Source organism: Galendromus occidentalis, unplaced genomic scaffold, assembly GCF_000255335.2.
Source record: "Galendromus occidentalis unplaced genomic scaffold, Mocc_1.1 scf7180000077086, whole genome shotgun sequence".
NCBI classification, from domain to species: domain Eukaryota; kingdom Metazoa; phylum Arthropoda; class Arachnida; order Mesostigmata; family Phytoseiidae; genus Galendromus; species Galendromus occidentalis.
Window position 1 is genome coordinate 294,654 of NW_003805074.1, and position 21,069 is coordinate 315,722.

At 51.4% G+C, this 21,069-nt stretch overlaps 3 protein-coding genes across 3 annotated transcripts; 2 read left to right on the forward strand and 1 right to left on the reverse strand.

Annotated features, from left to right (window-relative positions):
* Nucleotides 1-552: 552 nt before the first annotated feature.
* LOC100899599 (nuclear distribution protein nudE-like 1) lies at nt 553-1,793 on the forward strand. The gene has a single exon (XM_003740698.2). It carries the CDS (start codon nt 912-914, stop codon nt 1,737-1,739), a length of 828 nt encoding a protein of 275 aa, XP_003740746.1. The 5' UTR covers nt 553-911; the 3' UTR covers nt 1,740-1,793.
* Nucleotides 1,794-17,843: 16,050 nt separating this feature from the next.
* Urod (uroporphyrinogen decarboxylase) lies at nt 17,844-19,497 on the reverse strand. Its single transcript, XM_003740697.2, has 3 exons — nt 19,140-19,497; nt 18,811-19,003; nt 17,844-18,668 (listed from the first exon to the last, which is right to left on the reverse strand). Exons 1-3 carry the CDS (start codon nt 19,206-19,208, stop codon nt 17,881-17,883), a joined length of 1,050 nt encoding a protein of 349 aa, XP_003740745.1. The 5' UTR covers nt 19,209-19,497; the 3' UTR covers nt 17,844-17,880.
* Nucleotides 19,498-19,746: 249 nt separating this feature from the next.
* ND-ACP (NADH dehydrogenase (ubiquinone) acyl carrier protein) lies at nt 19,747-20,957 on the forward strand. Its single transcript, XM_003740699.2, has 3 exons — nt 19,747-19,952; nt 20,357-20,521; nt 20,705-20,957. The coding sequence occupies exons 1-3, from the start codon at nt 19,797-19,799 to the stop codon at nt 20,822-20,824; spliced, it is 441 nt and encodes a 146-aa protein (XP_003740747.1). The 5' UTR covers nt 19,747-19,796; the 3' UTR covers nt 20,825-20,957.
* Nucleotides 20,958-21,069: the final 112 nt, after the last annotated feature.

Sequence of the window (21,069 nt, forward strand, 5' to 3'; positions counted from 1 at the left end):
GTTTGTATTTGGGGTATGTGGAGAACACCGAACAGGCCGACAGAAAGATAAACGGGCTCTTGCAACTTTCAGGCGTCGTCCGGCAATGAAGCCGATCTGATTCTGCCCTTCTACGAAGAAAGCGTAAGTAAACAGAGATTGTAGGGTATCAATATTGAAGCTGAGGAAGACTCCGAGCAGAGCTACCGAGAAAGACTTCAGAGACCTCTAGGATTTCCGATATCTGCCTGCACGAAGGATTCGGCATCAAGATCATTCGCGCTAGTTTCGGGAGATGGAGACTCGCTCATTGAAATGCATATCCTGCGATCGGAGCGAATTTCAGAACACTCATCGTCAGCTTCAGCGATCTTGCCTCGGAGTTGAATCTCTCGTCAGAGCTTTGTGATTCGTGAATAGAGCGCAGAGTCGCTTCTCAGGTTTCTCATCCCGCGGGTCCTCGAGTTGATTCTTGCAAAGGTTCGGAGGATAGATCTTCAACAACTCCCGAAGATTCGAAAACCGCGCCTAGCGGGCGATCAACGCCATTTGCCAACATGGCCGCCCCTTTTGGAGGAACCGTCCGATCCGTCGTCCGGCGGAATTGGCAGGAATTCGATGCCTGTCTCTGATCGGCCACCTCCATTAGGCAGTCTTCGATTCTCGGTGCCGGAAACCCGTCGATCTTCCTTCCGATATTGTTTCACCAGTTACGTTCTTAGAGTGAGGGAGGAAGTGTTTCCGAAACCGAACCATATCGAGAGACGACTCGGTCATCTCAGGTGACCAAGTGCGTACTCTCCTTCCGAGTGCCTGATCGAAACTTTAGTGGTTTTCGTTGTTGACAAAGTTCGTACTCTCCCTGAGTGCCTTATCGGATCTGTCGTGGTTTTCATTGTCGATGACAGAGTGCCTTGTAGCCTGAGGTAGAAATGGCAGCTGCACCAAAGTTCGACTCGCTGCAGGATGAAGTGGTCTGGTACAAACAGAAGTACGACGAGTGTCAGGCGGAATTGGAAGAGTTCCAGACGAGCTCTAAGGAGCTCGAATTGGAGCTAGAGACACAGCTGATGCAACTCGAGAAAGAAAACCGCGATCTGAAAAGTGTCAATCAGAAACTCGAGCAGGAACGGGATGTTTACGCTGAAAAGTTCACCTTAGTCACAACGGAGCTCAAGGAGCAGCTCGAGCAGCTGGACGACGACCTCAATAAGGAAAGAAGCTTCAACGAGGAGCTCCAGAGGCACGTCCGCGGCCTTGAGCAAAACAACGACGACCTTGAACGAGCGAAACGGGCCTTGGCCGCGTCTTTGGAAGAGTTCGAATCACGGCTCAACAACGCGATCGAACGTAACGCGTTCCTAGAGAGTGAACTCGATGAAAAAGAACAGCTCTCAGCCATGGTTCAACGACTCAAAGAAGAGACACGGGACCTGAAGCAAGAACTCCACGTACAGAAGAGAACCATCCCGAATGGATCTTCATCAACAGGTGGCGGTGTCCAAGGAGCGGGCGCCCCGGTCACGCCTGAAAAGAAGAAAACCGTCGGCTCATCTCCGTCCGGCCGGGCAAACGCACTCGACATCGTCAATGATCTTTTACGCAAAGTCGGCACGTTGATGAATGTCGCTCTGACTCCACCACCGACACGTAGGAGAACAAATTCTAAAAAACTCTTCGAAGCCAACAATAACGGAGAATCCATTCGCGAGGAAGGTACGACGAGTTCGGGCTCTGAGCACCATAATCGTCGCAAGTAGAACTTGTTTGGGATATGTTGGAATGAAGAGATTGAGCCACAACTTTCGTGGTCCGGACGGGCATGTACATTGTAAATAAAATAGCTGCAAGCGCGTGTGTACAAAATCGAGAATCATGCGATTCTTTCGTTATTCGGAGCGAGTGCCTCAGAAAGGGGGAACTTCGAGTGAATGAATGAATAAATTAATTTATCAAGGAGAGATCGGAACATCTTCGGCTCATACTGTCTCTGAACCTCTTCGAATACGTTCCCATCGTCTTCTACATCCGTCACATCGAACCCAACGTATTCTCCTGGAGCTGCGCGAAGAAGAAACACATCGAAATTATCCGAAGCTAGAGAAGCAGCTTGTATGTAGGTCATGTGTCTGCGAAGCGGGATGTATGAAACAGTACTTTGGGTTCTGATAGCTCGCCCACTGCTTACGGACCGAAAGCTTTCTTGACGGTTGGATATCTCAGCTAACATTCTGAGTCGGAGAGTCAATCTGGCCCGGACAGCTCAGAGCTTTTCAAGCCACGAAGCGCTCACTATATGGCTCTGTCCTTTCTTGGGGGCGTCGGTCGTTGAGCATGCCGTCATATTCGAGAGTCCAGATGAGTGCTGCGTGACGCGTCAGCAAGAACCGCCGAGAATGCCTGGGACTTCCGCCGGAAATCATATCGCGGATGCGGAGTGAAGGCTGCGGAGTGAAGGCTGCGGATGAAGCGACAATTTTTTTCTGAATGACTTCTCCGTGCAGGAATCTGCGAGTGGGGTCTGGTAAATAGAGGAATGTCATGAGGTGTGATCGCGACGACCGCCGGAACGTATCGAAACAGAGGAGACTGGAAAGAGGTTATCGCTCTCGAAATTCCGATCCGAGATCTCCGGGTCCTGGGAATCAATGAGGTTCTGTTCTCGACATCTCTGGTATGTTAAGGTAGGTCCCAGGATGATTCCTGGCATTTCTTTGATGCATCTCGAATCGAGAATTATTTTCTCGGTGAGTCGCTGTAATATTTGAACTCGTTGTCCGAGTCGATGCTTAATGCTGCTACCAAGGTGATCATCGGGAGGAATGATTCCGGAGCATCGAGAAACCGATGAACAGACGAGCCAGCGATCGAGCGGAGCGGAAGGTAGCGGTCGAGAGCTGCTCTGTTTTGAAGGTTGAATGTTAACACGGCTTGAAACAATATTTGGCCTCGTCTAACCGCGCGTTCGATGAGATATCGAACGAATATTCCGCTGAGTCAGTGAGTGATGATTCCCGGTGGGCTTTTTCGGGGGACTGGCTCGCATTCCCTCCGAACCTTTTCGACGGGGATGTAAGATCATATCGATTTGAATTTTAGTACTTTATCGACCCCACATTCAGACCCCGGAATTGAGAAATGCGGGGCGAGGACCTCAGAGCCAGAACCGCTATATCGACGCCCTCTGAACTAGAATCCGGAAGGTGAGGGAGCTCCCGAGAGGATCATTGTGGGCGCGGGACAATCGGAATACGAGATCGCTCGGTTTGCGGAATGATATGACATGTTTCCGATAAGTGTCGGGTAGGATAGCACTCGCGGATCGGTAAATGTTGGCGCGGTCGCTTCTCCCGGGACGGAGTTTCGGTCCCGACCCGCCAGGTGGCTCCCGCGCCTTCGCTCCCGGTTCCTTTCCGGGGTTATCCTGATCGGAAAGGAGCACAGCACGAAGACTGCCATCCGCCAACCAGCCAACCAGCCAGCCAGCCAGTCTGCCTTCCTTCCGTGCCCGCCCGCCTGCTCGTCCGTCCGTCCGATCGACCGACCGACCGACCGACGAACCGACCAACCGCCCGCCCGCCCGCGTTTGGCTGCTATCCTCGCTGCCAGCCATCTTCTGTGACCAGCTTGAAGGGAGGAAGGAGAGTGGAGGCGCAAAGTGCGGAGGCCAGAGGCTCCGGCTCAGGACAAGCTCCAGGTCAACCAGCGAGGCGCTGCCGCGTCAGGACACGATCACACCGACCGAACGTCGCGGTGGTTTCAAACCGAGTAGCGTCCTGAACAATCCGGGCGAACGGGTGAGCCAGTCAGTGAGTGAGTGAGTGAGCGAGCGAGCGGACGAGCGACCGACGGAAACTCTCCCAGGAGGAGCTCAGGGTGGCAGCAGCAGCAGCACGCAGGCCCAGACGACACTAGAGCCAACAACGAGTCAGGAGTCACGAGTGAGCGCCAACTCCTGACTGAGCGATCGTCAAACCCGACGACGACAGCAACAACGACAACAACAACAACGACGACGGCAACAACCGCACCAAGAACGTCGACGACACGAGACAGCAGGACATCGTCGAGCTCGACGACAGCCAACGGCGATCATCCCAGAGAGAAGTGTCACAAATTAGAAAATGGCGACTTGGACGAGCACGGCTGTGGCCCCAGAAACGGCAGACAGTCCGAACATCACCTCCAGCTGAGCCTCGGAGACGGAGAATTGATCCAGTGATTCGTTGACCGCATGAGTGAACCTCCAGTGAGCAATCGGGGAGAGGAGCTCTCTCGGTGAAACAACCTCAGGAGCCCCTTCAGGATCCATCCCCTGAACCTACGAGGATTCTGTGCTCTCCTCGCCGTAGATGTGTCCACTCACCAGATCCTAGGGATACTCGCTCGATCCGTTGAAGCCCGAGCAAGAATCAGCAGGTCCCGAACCCTATCAGCCACGAACGAAACGTGGGTTCAGATCAAGGTTGCGAACGAAGCGAATGGTCGATAACGGCATAGGGGAGCGCTAGTTGCGCGGCCTCTGACCTAGGATATCCGAATATCCTTCCCCATTCGTATATTGTTCCCCTGAGCGAGATTCGCTCTGTTCCTCGACGAGTGAGTGATCGTTGTGGTCGTCGTTGTTGTCGTCGTTGTCGTCAATAAGTCCTTCACCGCTACGACCGTCACCACCGACACCGATTTTCGCTCAGCGTGGGGGTCGTTTACCTGGTTCGGAGCGTCCTGGAGTCCTCCGACGTCGCCGTCGTCGCTCTGTAATTTTTGGGGTCCTCGAACACGGGGAGGAAAATAAGGTGTTGGTCCCGGTGGTCAATGCGCTGCTGGGATCAGGTGGTCATCTGAAAGCGTCGTCGGCAATAGTTTTCCAAGTCGTCGTTGCTGATTCAATCAGGATCATTTGTTCGTCGCCGTGCCGTCGACGCAGCGTTGTGAATCCTCATGAAGAAGGTTCGTATCCAGGAGCAGGGCGCAGCCATGAATGCCCCAGCGTCCGGTGACTATCCGAATGTCCTCGACGACATCACCTTCGCTGAAAATAGGTGAGTTCGTAAATCTGCTGTGCCAGCTCGATATTCGAAATCTGACGCTAGTGGGATATGAGTACGCTTGTGAGAGTGTGAGTGCCCCGATGATAATAATGATGATTATCTGCGTAAAGGAGCGAGGACATGTGAAGGAACACCTTCCCCCTATCGATTCAGTATTTTCCACTGTGAACAAATACTGATTAATTCTGTCTCCTACCCATTGCGATTTTATTGTCTGTGTTTCTATCCGAGTAGATAGGCTTGAATGGATGGTGATGGCCGCGGTGGCGGCTCCAGCCGCCTAGAAGCCATGTGTCTTCGATGGCCGCCATTGCAACCCTGCGTGGAAGCTCGAGGGTGAATCGCTGTCGGAGGCTGGCCGTGCTTCGATTTACACCGAGCTGTTGCCCGTTGCCTCGTACCGTTTTTCCTCTCCTATACCCGTTAAGATCAGTCATTAACCCCTCAAACTGGTGATGAGTAAAATTGACGCTAAAAAAATATCCCAAACTTCTCAACAAGCCCCAACCTTTTGACAGAAGCAAATCGACCGTGCGCAAAACTCACACAGTCGTCGGAATGATTATATTCGCCAGGAGACTCGCGCTTCATTCTTTCCTCCTTTCTAACGTGTCTTGGACAGATCAAGATTTGCGAGTAAAGAGATCGCTACCGCACCTGAATGTTTCGATGTGTTTCTATTCATAATCTGATCGCTGGAAAATTTGCATATACGTACTGTCAAGACCGGGATCTCCGCGCAAGCTTCATTCGGACTTGTAAGGCCAGGAATCGAATTTTCGAACGGTCCCCGATGGAAGATGATTCATCTGAGAAGCGAAATTTCAGCATTCTTATATCCCTACCGGATTGCGATCACGCAGACTTCTCGTAACTCGATGCGGAACTCACGAGGAATAACTTTGGAAAATGGACCAAGGAAAGGATTTGGGGAACTATTCCGTGATGTGTACATTGATGGATTCGCGAGCCGACTCACGATAGGTCGGAGAATTTCGTTTCGATCAGTAATTCGGTAGCTCGCCCGCTCCATTGATTTCCGGCTTTTCAGAAGTCTCCTCTCGCCTCGGTGATTATTTCTTTCATCTCGGAGCTATTCTTTCCTCCTTTCCGCAGAAAATAACCCGGCAATACCTCCGGCTCGAGCCGGAGTTCCATTGAATTCGACTCGCGAATTGCTTCTCGGGCGGACCTCTTTCCGCGGAATCGACTCTTTGAGCTTGTATCTCTCGAAAATATGGTGACGAGAATACGAGTCTTCAGGGGGAAAGCCTTGCGGAAAAATCGGAACGCTCGCTGAATCGGGAGCAAATCGCGGTTACGGACGTGGGTTGCCGCGGTAACGGCGAGTGCAGAGAATCATCGGGAGATCCTCGAGCAGAGCAGCACCGCAGGGAGAACGCGAGTCGACGACATTTCGATTCCAAATGACGCCGACGACGCCTCGCTTCTCTCTTCCCCTCATTCCTCCCGGCATCCTTCTCTATTCGTCCTGCTCGCTGTCTCAGTCAGTTCCCTACCGCGCCGAGGCCGCTTTTGCCGCGTGTGTGGAGGCGCGGACGCTAGGTCTGTCGGTCGAAGCCTCTGCTCTTTTTGCTGAGGAGGAAAAGATAATGCTGGGTGCGGAGAGTGTCGGAAAAAGCGGAAAAGTCGTTGTCGTCCTCGCCTGGGCGGCTGCTCTGGTACTGTAGGTTGGTGATGCGAGCGAGCAGCAGACGCACAGAGGAGAGGTGGCGGGGCCCGACCCTGAGCAGCAATAAGCGTAAGGACGAAACTTTCTCTTGTTGTCTCTTCTGCTGCGGTTGCCACTCTTTTTTCCTCTATTTCGTTCTTTGCGGTCCTCCATTGCTCCTTCCCGCGAGCGGGCGAGATCGCAACCTCTTACCTCCCTGCCTCTCCACGTCTTGCCTTCTCGGCATCTCCCGCGAGGAGGAGCGGTCGGCGGACGAGGAAAGTTCCGTGGAGAAAGTTCCCCCTCCAACACACGGCAAGCAGCTCTGGGCTCTCGTAGTCTACCGCGAATTCGCGCTTCCGTCCCCCGTTGTCGAAAAGGGTCCCCATCCGAGAGGCGAAGATCCGACGCGCGATGCCTAGTCCACGTGAGGGGCATCAGGAGACATTGGATCATCAAGTCCTTCAATGTGTCCGAATCCTCCCCGATTCAGTCGTGTCTCTGATGTGGGCGTGACTGGAGTACTTCCACTCAATTCGTCCTGTTTTCCCCACCGCTTGCAATAATCTATTTCCCGTATAAGGCGAGCGTATGAGGTCGATTCGCTGCTCAGTTTCCGCTAGATTTCATGCTTGCTTGGTTCTATATATCGAGGCTAAATCGAGTTTCCTGGTAAAGCCTTCATTTTTTCAATCATTGAAAACTAAACCTCATGGAAGCCAGTTGGGATAACCTCCCCGTCCCAAGAGAGGCTCCTATCGGGAATCCAATAATTGCAAGAGTTCCTCCTCCTCCAATCGAATGCTCAATCGATTGGATGGTTCCGATCTCGAGCTGTCGGTATCTCGCACTGTATCATTAGTGGCACTCACCTCACTCAAAGCTGCGGTAAATCGCCGTAGAGAGTTCAGTTTCTATCGACCCTCTCCGAAAGCCTACCTCACGGGGATATAATTCCCGCCGTTCCCCCCGGCCCGTAATATGAGAGTTGTGTATTCGCTGGTCGATCCCTCGCTCTATTGCTCAACTAAAGCCACCCCGAAATGGCACGTCGGCACAGCTTCCCGGCCGACCCAAAGAATCCTTGAAGTATCTAAATTCGAGTCGGAAGTGTCTGTAAATTTCTCGATCATGTCTTCCACGCTTTCCCTGTGACCGCTCCTTTTCCTCTATCGATTTCGATCGAACTGAACCTCGATGTGAAGCCTGCTCCCGAGATCCTGAGGTCACCGTGGGTTTTGAAGACCTCATCCCGAACGACCGCAACTGTGCGGTGTCGTTATACCTCTGTCCCGAACCGTGAAGATCCCCACCTCCCCGCGAAATACTTGATCACTGATGATGGTTTTTTCAATTTTTGTGTGCGGCGCGTTTTTCCGCCATCGATACCTAGGGCCCGGAGACCACGTCCGCGGCACAGCCAGTCCGAGGAGGGTCCGTTTCCCAGCACTGAGGAACGAAGGTACAGAAATATATTTTTGTTCATGGCATCAGTTGAATTTTTCCGCTCTCATTCTATGAGATGATAACATTTTCGATCAGTATGCCCGCCCGCCCGTCCACCGGCCGCCGTCGAGTATTCTTGGTCGGAGCTCACCACGTTTGGCAAGCTGTTTTCGTCAGCTGGCGCAATGCAAGACAGCCGTAGAGAGAAGAGGGTGGTCATCATAAGGAGAGCAGAGGGGCATCGAGCAGGCCCTGGAATCGGATTACGAAACACGCACACACATTTACGCCTCGCTCAGAGGTGGCCTGCTCGCCGATTGGCGTCGGGTCGCGGGCGTCGTACCAGTACCACAGAAACACAGGAGGGGAATATCCGACGCGCAACATAGAGCAGAGGTTCGTCGGTGGAGTCTCGGTGCGTGTCTCGGGAGGGGTCACTCGACCGGACCACCATGAATCCAGCATGGAACAAGTCGACACGCGACGGGAGTGATGCCGAGAATCGGCATTCGCACCAAGAGCACGCAAGCTCGTTGCTCACTTTGAAGCTGGGCCTGGCTCCTTCTTTAATGAGCAGTCTTATTAGGCTTTGATGCGTCTACGACGAAACTACGAGCCGACTCTGAATAATGAGATGAGAGGCATGACTACACTTTTTGCGCCTCGATTGCCACCGACTGCACCACCGTTTCCGCTGCAAGTCAACTGCCGGCCTGAGAGTGGTCTGGAGCGGGGCTGCGAGGGGGTCGCGGGATTTCATCGGGATTCGCGTCGTGGACGTAGATCCCGTCGAATTCCCCCGTGACTCCATCCGCAGACACGCTCCGGATGGTCCATGGCCTGAGTTTCCCGCCGATTCTCGATTTTCTGCGGGGAGCAGACAGGGGCGACGAAACACGCCAGTGGGAGTCCTCCGTGAAGTTCATCAAAGTCTCCAGTTGGAGGAAAGCACCGACCTTGCTCGTTGTGATCTCGAGCGAAAATTCATCAGGCACGCCTGGTCGGGGATTCCGGCGAATTCCTCCTGGCAGGCGGAAATGAACTCATAATACTCCGGTTCTCGGACATCGCTCGTTACCTTCCCCGCTCCACGCGTGAAGACAGATCCCCAGGACCGATAATCGAGTAGACCGATCATAGGAGAACACTCTCACCAGGGGGAGAGGCCAGGCACTCCTCGCACAGACAGCCCCTGGACACTCGTGATGATGATGGCGGCGACGGCGGCGGCGGTAGTTGTAGTCAATGGCTGTACGAAGCAGACGGAGGTTTCTGCTGGAAATCTGCTTCTGTTTGCTCCACTGGCCGCGAAGAATCTCGCTGACGGAACAGCTGTTGATTTGACATGTCTGCTGATAAGCTACGGCTGAGATGAGGGGTAGAAGAAACGAGTAGAGCAGAAAATAAACCCTAAGCGAGGGTTGGTCGCTCTGACTGACAGTATAATTGCAGGGACACTGCAAACCTCCGCTATCGACAAATGGGTTTCAGTCGAGGATTCGGACTCGGCGAACAAGTTGGCTGGAAAGAAGGGTATCAGTTAGGCCTACAAAGAGGAGCTCAGCTCGCGACGGAGTTAGGCTTCTATCAAGGCTTCGTTCATGCGTGGATTACAATTCTAGAGCACGAGGACCCCTCGAAACCAAGGTGAGCATCCATTCAGAGAGTTCTGTACTACCGTGAGCGACGCAAGCTCCTCCAGGCCTACGCCAGGATCCACCGACGGACGGAACACGAAGTCGGATGCTTTCATTTCGTGGCTTGATGTTGGGAAGTTCGCAATTTTGTCCATGAGCCGGACAGCGCTAGAGGAAGCGGGGGCCAGCGGTATTCTCCTAGAGAGCTCGATAGTCAGAGGGATACTCTCTTTTACAGGAAACTCGCGGCATTGCGCGGCCTCCTAGAAATGACCAAAAACTTTCCGAAGCAAACGGTCGCCGACGATGACATGTTTGAAAAGCTTCACAAAATTCGCGCCAAATTCAAGCAGGTGAGTTGTCGGGGAAATAATCAATCTAGCGTCTCAGTTGCGGATGATTGGCTTCAAAGTGAGGATTCAGATGATGCGTAGAACGCCTCCGGAGAATACAATCAAATCAGCAGCCAGAAGCAAACGCTAATCGAGTTTCTCCGATTTCTCTCCTAGGTGGTGGCTCTACTGGAACTGGGCGCTGATCAAGTCGTGGGACAGCAGGGCGGTCGCGATGGGGGCTCTACAACACCGGGCCGTTCCCATCCGCCGTCTGGATTTCACCAGACGGAGCCAATTTACAGCACCTCGACGAAGCACCACCAACAACCGCAACCCCAACAGCAGCACATTCACCACGCGTCGCAGAGCTCACAACAACCGACACACGGGGTGTATCCTCAGGGTGAGCAGTCAGAATTCGCGGGAAATCTCTCCGATGTGTAACATCGATAGCGATACTGAGTTCCATTTTATCTGCTGTCTCGACGTCCCTGGATCCACTGATAGAGGGAAACTATTGTTTAGAAACACGTGTCTCGAATTATTGAGTGATCTTCCCTGGGCAGTCATCGACACATTGGTGACGAAAATCTGTCCCTCGTGATGCTTGACCTCGATGATAGAGTCATTAGATGGAGTTCTTCAGCGACCTGAGGAAATTCCGACATTCATGGTACGTCTGATTTCAGGGTCGTACCGGTCTTCGCACACACATCCACCCCCGGGGCAAGGCATGGCAGCTTCAGGAGCTCGGGGGTCAACGGTAATGATGAGCGATCCGACACGACCCTCCTCGAAGCACTCCGAGATGTCGTTCTAGTCCCTGCCTAAGAACACCTTGCATTCTGCTCTTCCACCCACTTTGTCTTCCGACGATGCAAACAACAAACGAAACATCAATAAGAAACTCAGTCTCAGCACACCCGAAGGTAATTGGAACGAGCGACATATACATCATCTCGACGGCGCGTACTATAATATTCATTGAGGTCCAACATCTATCCCATCAGTTTACGGTCCATCTCAATCGCAGAGTCAGTCAGTCCGGAGCGGTCTTCGTTGCAGATCTCTGTCGCCAAGGGATGTCACCGACCGCAACGATGCCAACAGGCGAGGTGGCCGCTCCCTTGTCCGCGCATCCGACTCCACATCGTCGTCACAAGCGACATCGTTCTCAAAGCCACATTGCGCCCACAGATCCGTTGCCACCCCTCCCTCAATCGGACGCCATATATCAGACTATCCAGACGCCCCAGACACTTCAAATGCCGTCTCATCACAATCTCCTTCAGCAGCAGCAACAATCGCTGCCACATCATTTCCCGCAACAGCAGATTCGAACGAAAAGTAAAGAGACGCTCATCGATGGAGTTGGAGATTACCAAGGGAAAGTCAAACTCTCTGCGAGTCAGCTGCAGCCTCCTCCGCGAAGACACGCTCGGAGTCAAAGTCCTCGAGAGCCTCGTAGTTATCCTCGGCACCATACGTCACAGGATCCCTCTGCTGCCGTCGCTATGTCGACGACGCAGAACTATAGAACGGCCCAGGCACAGTCGGCGTCGCTGGGAGGAGGGGTTGACCACCGAGCGGCAGCCGCAGGGGCGACGACGCGGGCCGCCGCAGCGGCTCCGCTCCCGGCGGCAACTTCTCATCTCGAATCAGCAGCAGCCGGTCACAGGTCTGGAAGTCACCATCACCATCACTACGACGGACGCTTCCATCATCCCTATCCGAGCACGATTATCACCTATGACGAACTTTGTGAGAGCGTAGAGAACGAACGCCAACGCCGGCGACAACGCGAAAAGTCCAACTGTCAATGCTGCGTATGTTGTCGGCATCTGTTCAAGCTGTTGTTCGTACTGGCCGTGCTCTTGACAATTCTGCTCGTTGCGTGCAAATTTTGGTGTCCTGACACGTGCAAAACGTACCTTGGCTTTGGGAGGAGCGATTCATCGCAAACGTGATCGTACGAATAATGCCAAGTCGCAGCGAATTCAAGCACCAGCAGCAGCAGCAGCGAATATGAAGGCTATGCATTTCCTTCGGGTGGTTTGACAGAGTCCTTGACATCTGAGGAGCTCCGCCGAGACTGGCTCGTTCACCTTTCAGCGCAGAGCGGATGGACAAAGAGAGAAAAGAGAGAGAGAGAGAGAGAGTAGTTACTCGATTTTACAAACAGAGTACCGCGGACGCAAATGAAAGTTCAATGGTACCGACTCGTATAAATGGAAGCTAGATCTATGCTGACAAAGTAACCCAATTGCTCACAGTATGATAAACTCGTCATATTCAAACAGAGGGGAGAGAGAGGATAAACAAAACAAACAAGGAACAAACTAATTATACAATTGATGGCGATACGGTTGGCGACGGCGATGATTATGGTGATAATGATTGATTGCCTGCCTGATTGATTGGAATTATCTGAAAGAGGGAGGAAAACAAAGACTCTACCCACAATAAGCAAACAATTACCTTCTAATCAATGGTCTTGACACAACCACTCAATTTATAAACTCTCGATTTATTCGAGAGACTGAGAGATGACAGCTCTGGAAAAGCAGACCCAGATCGATCGAGTTCTCCACACCTACAACTACTTCTACAAATCTCGCTCTGATGAAGAAGAAAAGCAAAAGAAAACCCCTGAACACTGTGATGAAGTACCGAAAACGGTGAAGCTGATTATTTAAATACGGAAGCAGAAAATGTTCGACACGAAGGATCAACAACTCGAAGCGGACGTCTGATTCGATTAAATAACACCGGCTTACGTTGAGTACCCGTTCGGTAGGAGTGACCGATTTGTCTAGAGGTTTGAGTCTTGTTCGAGTGACCGTTATGTCTTGGAGAAAAATCCCGAAAACGATCCCTCGGATCTTCTCGGTCAGATCTCGCCGGACAACTACTCATACAACTACCTGACAAAGCAAAGATCGTCGCCAATATCTCAGGGAGACGAGTTCAGAATGCATTGTGATTCAGACCCTCAGGGGGACTTCCAATTAGTACAGATATGACTGCCCGTCTGACTGATTGAATAGTTAATCGATAAATCGATCGATCGATTGATTGATGGTTGGACAGCTGTGACGGTCGGTCGGTCGATGGATGAATCGATTAACTTCGTATATGACCGTTCCGCCGACTGAATGATTGACTGGTTGATTAGTTGAATATCTCGCTTTATCTCACACAAGAGATTAGCATCAATCCCCAAGCGGCAGAACGACAGTGCCACCATCGGATTCCGCGTGCGGATTTTCTCGAAGCCCAAACAAGTCGAAGTTGTAAATCGATGATGGAAATGACGTATGACCGTGATGAAGATGATAATGATCATGATTCACATGTTGTACACATCATCGACAGGAAGAGGTTGCAGACTTCAAGTTTGCGGAAACACAACAAATGCGCATTAGAAAGAGAAGAACGTCTTATGGAAAGCGTTGGAGTATACCGAATTAAAGGTGCATGGTGCAACACTGCCCTAGGCAAAAGCTAACCAAACTTGAACCTGAAGCGTGAAGCAGAGAAGCAAACATCTTTTGAGTCTTACTAACTATTATCTATTTACGAATTGATTGCGGGAGATAGAAAAGTTGATGATGATCAATCAGCATTATCACATGGCAACAATAATGACACCTATTACGAAGACGAGGGATTTTTTGGAAATTATCGCCACAGCTGGTTCTCGGTAATTCGAAAAACGAAGGAGACCTCGCGGCAAATGTTCATGCAACGGTGACGATGAGCCACAAACATTTTCCTCATTCGGAGTTGAGAGTTTTTGTGTAGAACGAAGCTCAGATATATGTATGTGAACGACTCTTTCGACTCACAAAGAAGACAGAAAGAAGCAAATATGATCAATACTATGGATATATAGATTATAATTATTATCCTGAACCGATGTTGAACCATTGCGGTATTGGTTACACTGTTACAAACAAGCTTCAAGCTAACACAAGTCGTCGTGAGAAGAGCCCTTCGAGGAGAGCCCACGATTCCCTCCGAGAAGAGGACATTAGTATCTGGATCTCGAATAGCCCGAAGAGGAAGCCGCCGTATTAGCACAGTCATTTCGAGCTCATCTGGCATTCCTCGAGGCTTTCTCTCCTCAAAAACGCTCGATATACATAGTAACGAAATCTATTCATCGTTGATCGAAGACTATGCGTTGATGTTCGGGAGGGGGTCGTGGTGAATTCGCGTTGATTTGTTCCGGAAGCGAGAACCTTCTCACGGAGGAGGTTGATGATGTAATTGAGATAAGATAATACTTCGGATCGGATCCTTCCACTGATGCGAGGAGCTTCGTAGGGTGGAGCGTTGGCCTGGAGAAGTTTCTGACCTGATAATTAGATATTGTATTATCTTGTAATCACTAAGATCAGCTCTCTAGTGTTGGTTGAAGTGTAGAGAAATCTGTTCGTTGACTTTGATAATGATTGTAGTAGCGACTGTTCCGCTATTTCACTGTTCTGCCTCTATCAATCGGCTTGAGTGATTAATGATTGATCGTTCACTGATCGACGCCCGCTCCGTCGGTCTGCATATTCCCGCAATATACTCGGACAAACCGCTTCTGAGCCCTCTGTTGACCAGGCTTTCGATTCGATTGGCTTGCTACATTTTATTGTTCTAGCTCGTACATTCTTGATTCCTGGTAAGGCTCCTTGTCGTTACAGTCCTCACCCGGGCGGTTTTGACTTTGGTATCTATTTAAGCTTCGCCAGGGATCGTCAAGCTGGAGATGTTAATTACCAGCGACTTGATCAGTGGACAGATCAGTCGATTGATTGATCGATCAGTATCCCGATTGTTCACATGTTCGAATGTCTCACCATTTGATTGATCAACTCACTAAACTTTTCCTGTACTGAATGACTTGCTATTAATTCGACCAATGCATCATTGACTGATTGCCTTATTCTCTGTAGAGCACTACATCCTGATTCGACTCCGGAACACCCGCGCGCGATATCCCTTATTCTACTCAGATGTAGAGCTCCGATCCCAAACTCCTGATACCTCGGGGGTTTCCATGCGAGACACACGCGCAGCAGCACAGAACAAGAAGTCTATGAATAGCGAGATTATGCCACCGGATATCACGAATTTCTCAGGGCTGTATCTTGTCTGTTTCCTCAAACTAGCAGAAGGAGGACCTCGATTCAGGAGTCTGCCCTCCGGTGGTCCCCGTCGGGGAATCATTTGAAACACTGCCCCGAAGACTCTCTCGTGACCGAATGTGTTCACGTGAGCATTCTGACATCCTGTTTGCCGATCCGGCTCGCAGATGTCGCTACACTGACCATCCTAAATGGAGTACGCGATAGATTTCCTGATTCATTTCCAATCGGTGTTCGAATCCCAAGCTTCGTCCGATAACGCGGATCCTCCCTGGAACCGGTTCCCTGAAGATTCGGTGCTGATAACGAGTGTTTGAGCTTCGTGGAGTAAGAGGATATACGATTCCGTATCGATCGCGGCTGATCATTTAGTCACGTTCGATTCGATTTTGTGAACACTGGTCGGCCTCTGCGTCTCGGTATTTGGGATTGGTCGGGAAATTCCATGGCTTCCAGACGCATACTCTGATGATGATACCGTCTATGTATACCTACCTCTCTCTGGCAGCGGGGTGAATATCGGACAGAAGTCTCCGATCTCTGATGAGAGCGATTTGGTTACCAACCTATAATATGACCTATCGACCCGAGGAAGCCGCTCATTGAAGAGAATTATCGCATGCCAGGAGCTCGAGTCGTCAAGGGGAATGTGCTCTCCGCGGAGAATCCCATCCGACAAGTAATAATAATTCACTGCCTGAAGAACTTTTTAGGATTCGCGAACCAGCTCTCTGTTGCTCCTTCCAATCAGAATTCCGGGGAATTTGAAGTCCCTCCTCCGTCGTCCTCGAATAGCTTAGAAGTCGATCCCCACGAGGTGGTGTTATATTCATTCCATTTTCACGGTGGAGTCACTCGTTGGGAGAAGCGGACCTTAAGATTAGGCGCAACTCCATATCCACTCGGAGCTTGGCTGAGAATCAAGAGGGCTCCCAACTTTTGATGTTGATTCACATCAGGACAAGACACTGTTTTCATGGGTCTGCGATATCGAGGTTTGTTCACGCAGCATTCATCTGATGAACACTAATCGCCCTCGCGTCTCATACTCCGATGTAGAAGGGGGGCGTCTGTTTTCACACGTGATCAAGGGAGAAACTCAAGGATGGGGCGGGCCCTGGGGCGAAGGAATTGCGAGAGAGATCGATGGAATGTGCCCCGATGCACATAGCCTGGCTTGAGCATTCGTGACAGAAATGTCCTTCCCCAAGCGACAGTCATCGTGTATGCCGTCGATAAAGAGACAGCACCCTGAGGTCTCGCCACCGACGTATCGCGTATATTGAGATTGCTGTGGAATCGAGAGAAGCGGAAGAGCTGCTGAAGATATGGAACACAGGACACATTGAGGGCAAACAGCGGATTATTCTGACTGCGCTGGGCTAGGGATACTCCGGCGTGAGCAATGAAGGTCCGACGGAAGAAGTTCCCAGAAGTCTCCTGAAAGCCCCACGCGATGACGAAATATAAGATCGTCGCCCTTCGAGGGGCTGACGGTATTGATCCAAAGAACGGCGATGGAAGTTGATTCATGAGCCTATGCCGATGGAGAATGAAAGAGGAGTCAATCGATGAATAACTCAGAAAGTTGTTTGTCATTCAGTCAAGATCACTATCATCTCATGAAACAATGATGGAGGAAATAAAATGGCTTGAAGACCTTAAGATATTTGGATGGATGCTCGCGGTTCTCATTCGCAGAAATGTTCCCCGAATCGAGGTACTCCGACGAGCTCGATGAGAACACTCGGGATTGTTTCCAGCACAAACCAAGGTCGGTTCTGAAGGATTTTGGGGGGCTCCGAGAAATATGTAGGTGCGGTCACCTGTTCACTCCACGAAATGCCTCCTTCGTGCATGCAATCCGCTCTCTCGTCACCCGAAGGCTCATTGTTTTTCGAGGTGCCGGACCGTCAGGTGCTCCGTGTGACCAACGTCGGCGCGGAGAGGTCCTTCAGCAGGGATCGAGGAAGTTCTAAACGGGATTCCTTCCGGTACCTCGAACGAGCTAGCAGCGAGGACACAATATGGAGGCTTCTAAGGGAGTACTTCGAAAGCGTTATCGTGATATTCTTCCGGGGTACTACTGATAGTCGCCGGAATTCTTAAGATATAATGAGCGTGTAGATCCCGGGGCTTCCCACGAATGCATTGGAGCGGACGCTTGCGGAATCGAGCGAGAATCCCGGTCCCAAGTTGCGGCGTGCCGTCCATGAATGTCACTTACGGAATGTTCCTGTCTCTCGGATATAGGTTGATTCTCCCCGGGAAATCATAGGCGAGTGACGAAGGAAAGGGATATACCCAGTCAGCTCGTCCCGATTTCCCGAACACGCATACACATCCTCGTGGATGAAGCGATTCTCTATTCGATAAACAAGGTTCACGATGGATAATTCATTTATGTCTTGCTGAGGATATGGGTCGATTTTGACTTTTGACCCGGAGAGCGCTCTGAGAAAGTCAATAGGCTTCCTTGCGACAGTTCGATGGCAATGACGAGATTTTATTGACGATTCGCCGCTCCGAGTTCAGGTCAGACCCTTGAAGCTCGCGTCGGTCCTTTCCGTATCAAACTTATGAAATGCAGATGCAGATGTAAACCTCGCTCTGACAGACCTAGACACTGTGGATGGCGTCGACAAAGACTTGAACTTTTGCGGGATCCATGTCAGGATACATTCCATGACCTAGGTTCGCTATATATCTTTCTTTTCCGAAGCGACGCACCATCTCGACTGTCAGTCTCCTAAGAGTGTCATCGTCAGCATAAAGAGCACAAGGATCCAAGTTACCTTGAATTGTAACGTTTGGTCCGAGAAGCCGTCTTGCCTCTTCCGGCGTTACGCACCAATCGACACTGATCACATCATACCCGCAATCGCGGACGTGAGCGAGATTAGAGTGCGCGTCTTTTGGGAACAAGAACAGCGGAGGGCACCGTTCACCGAGTTTTCCACGTACCGCCTTGGCGATCCGGATATAACCGGGCTTCACATGCTCCAAGAATGTCCTTTCGTCGAGATAACCAACATTGGTATCGAATAGCTGAAGCATCTGAGCCCCTGCTTTCGCTTGCTCGATCAAGTACTCGATGATGGTCAGCTCGAGTTTGCTCAGAAGTTCCTGAGAAGCTGATCGCTCGGAGTAAAGCCATTTTTTAGCGTTCGACTGAGTCTTGGAACCCTTTCCCTCGATCATGTAGCACATTAATGTCCACGGTGCTCCTGAGAAACCGAAGAGAGGAACTTTGCCCTCTAGTGCGAGACGAGTCGTTCGCAGGGCGTCCATGACGTATTTGAGGTCAGATGGAACATCGACGTCCTTCAATCGATTCAAATCCGCGGTGCTCCGGATCGGTTCGGTGAAAACGGGGCCTTCTCCTGGTCTCATTTCGAGGTGCATTCCTGGGGGCAGATACTCGGTGAGTGGACTTGAGCGAGTTGCGGAATTTAAGTTCAGAATCGCAGCCGTGCGATGACCCGGACGTTGGGACATCTTGCTCTTATAGTGAGAAGGGGGGGACTGGGGCATGGGGAAGAAGCTGACCCATAGCTTGAGGAATCACCAGGATATCTGAGAAGATGATTGCAGCGTCCAAGGGGAACCTCCGTATCGGCTGTAACGTGATCTCACAGGCGACTTCGGGTTTCTGGCACATATCGAAGAAAGTGTGCGACTTGCGTGCCTCCATGAACTCTGGAAGGTATCTGCCGGCCTGGCGCATAATCCACACCGGGACCTGGGATGTTTCGAAGGTGTCAGTCAACGCCGGCTCACTGTCGATCCGCTCGGAGCGAGTTCGACCGCATCTGCCATCTTCCTCGGAAGCCCTTAGTGGGGGAAGCCCAGGACAAATATTGACGGTCAATGCTTACCTTCTCTACGGGCTCGCCCCTGGCAGCTCGCAGAATGCTGTCGTTTTTCAGTTCTTGGAATCCGCTCATTCTCACCGAGCGGCTCTATCGGAATCACTCGAGAAAGTTGTGCGAGCAAGCTCGATCTTCGTGATCTTGATTATAAGAGCGTGACCGGAAGTGGACCGGAGTCACTTCACTGGAATCTCGCGAAATCGGGGAAGTTCTCCCGCGAATGTTATTCCATGGAATCGTCTATCCTCGGGAACACAGCTGAAGATTTCGCCGATCTGCGTACCTGTGTCAGACGATGAAACAGCTGCGGGACACACGCGCCACAGACACGTGTCTAGAGGCCCCGCAGTGAGACAATCACGACCTGGTGACATGTCTCGGGACGCTTCTCCAACCCAGGGACGTACCCGCAAGAATCACGTTGGGTGCTGCACGTCGCGGTCGCGAAACTCGAGCCTCAATCCCAGCCGCAGACTAAGAGCTCACTCCGATGAGCTTCGAGGCGGACAAGAATACGGATTCGAATTTCCGCGCCATCGAGGTTCGCACTCGATGCAGAATACTCTAGCAGACTGCGGCGCTTCTCCTCCGCTCGTGCGTCCGAGAGCCTTTTTGTGTTTGGTGTTGCGCTGCATCTAACCTGTGTTAAGGGGCACATTGGCGATGGCGAGTCGCGCTGTTGGAGTTTTCGTTCGTAATTGTGCCATTTTAGGGGGGCTCCATGCTCCCCGGATGGCGGTACGGCACCTCTCAGTGTCGACGATTGCGTGCCAACGGGCGACCGGTCTCATGAAGTCGTCACAAATCTTCAAACCAAAGGTCAGCACTTGTAAGCCTAAGGACAACACCGATCATTGTGTCTCTGGACTCGTTATCCTGCGTCGTTCCAAACGTAGCGAGCACATCGATTCCTCATCTCGAAAACCCCGGGGAGGTTGACGCACCGAACGCACGGAGTGTATCGAGCTCGATCTTTTCCGCACCGGGTGCGCGAGTCGGGCTTCCCTTCCACCCGGCTGATAAGGAGAACGACCGATGCGACTTGTGGGGGGAAATTGAAAACGTTCCAGAGTCGATTCGCCTCGAACTCGTCCTCGTGATTGGGAGAAATCGCTGCGAATCTGGACGCGATGTTCGCTATCTCTTGGGTCCTCTACCGTTCCCTCTAACTATGTCTGCTCAAGCGTCTCGTTCTAATCAGCGATGAACTCGCTCGTTGCCAGGTCACATCGAGAAGTTACTCCGAAACACCTCCCATGAGTCTACAGCTCATCCAGGACCGTGTCATGCTCGTTCTGAAACTGTACGACAAGATTGACGCCGAGAAACTGAAATTAGACTCCCATCTCTTGAACGACATGGGTTTGGACTCTTTGGATTGCGTCGAGGTGAGTTCCATGAAAATTGGAGGATATTTGACTCGTTTCCGTGGTTCTTGTGTCCCCTCGAACCCCGGAGCACCGATTAGATCCGTTCTTCCTGAACCCAGGAGAGGCATCGACCATATTTCTCGTCTATATTTGAATCGAGTAAACCCGATCCGTGGAATAAGGAACTCTCTCAATCCGCAGGTTATCATGGCTATTGAAGACGAGTTTGGATTCGAGATTCCCGACCAGGACGCTGAGAGGCTCCTCCGACCAGCAGACATCGTGCGATATGTTGCGGACAGAGAAGATATCTATGAGTAGATGGAGCGCTTCTAGACGAAAATGAATTTGTATATGTTGCTGCTGCTGAAAAAGAGGTGAAGATGTCGAGTGTATGTGGTTTGCAAAATAAAACACTTCCGATAGATTTTACTCTACGTGAAGCTGTCATCCATGCATCCATCGTGCTCTTAGGCAGGGTTTCCGGAGAGGGGACACGAGTGTCGAGATCGAATCGGTCAGATGCTGGAAACGTACAGAGTGCCTTTGCGGTCAAGTGACACCCG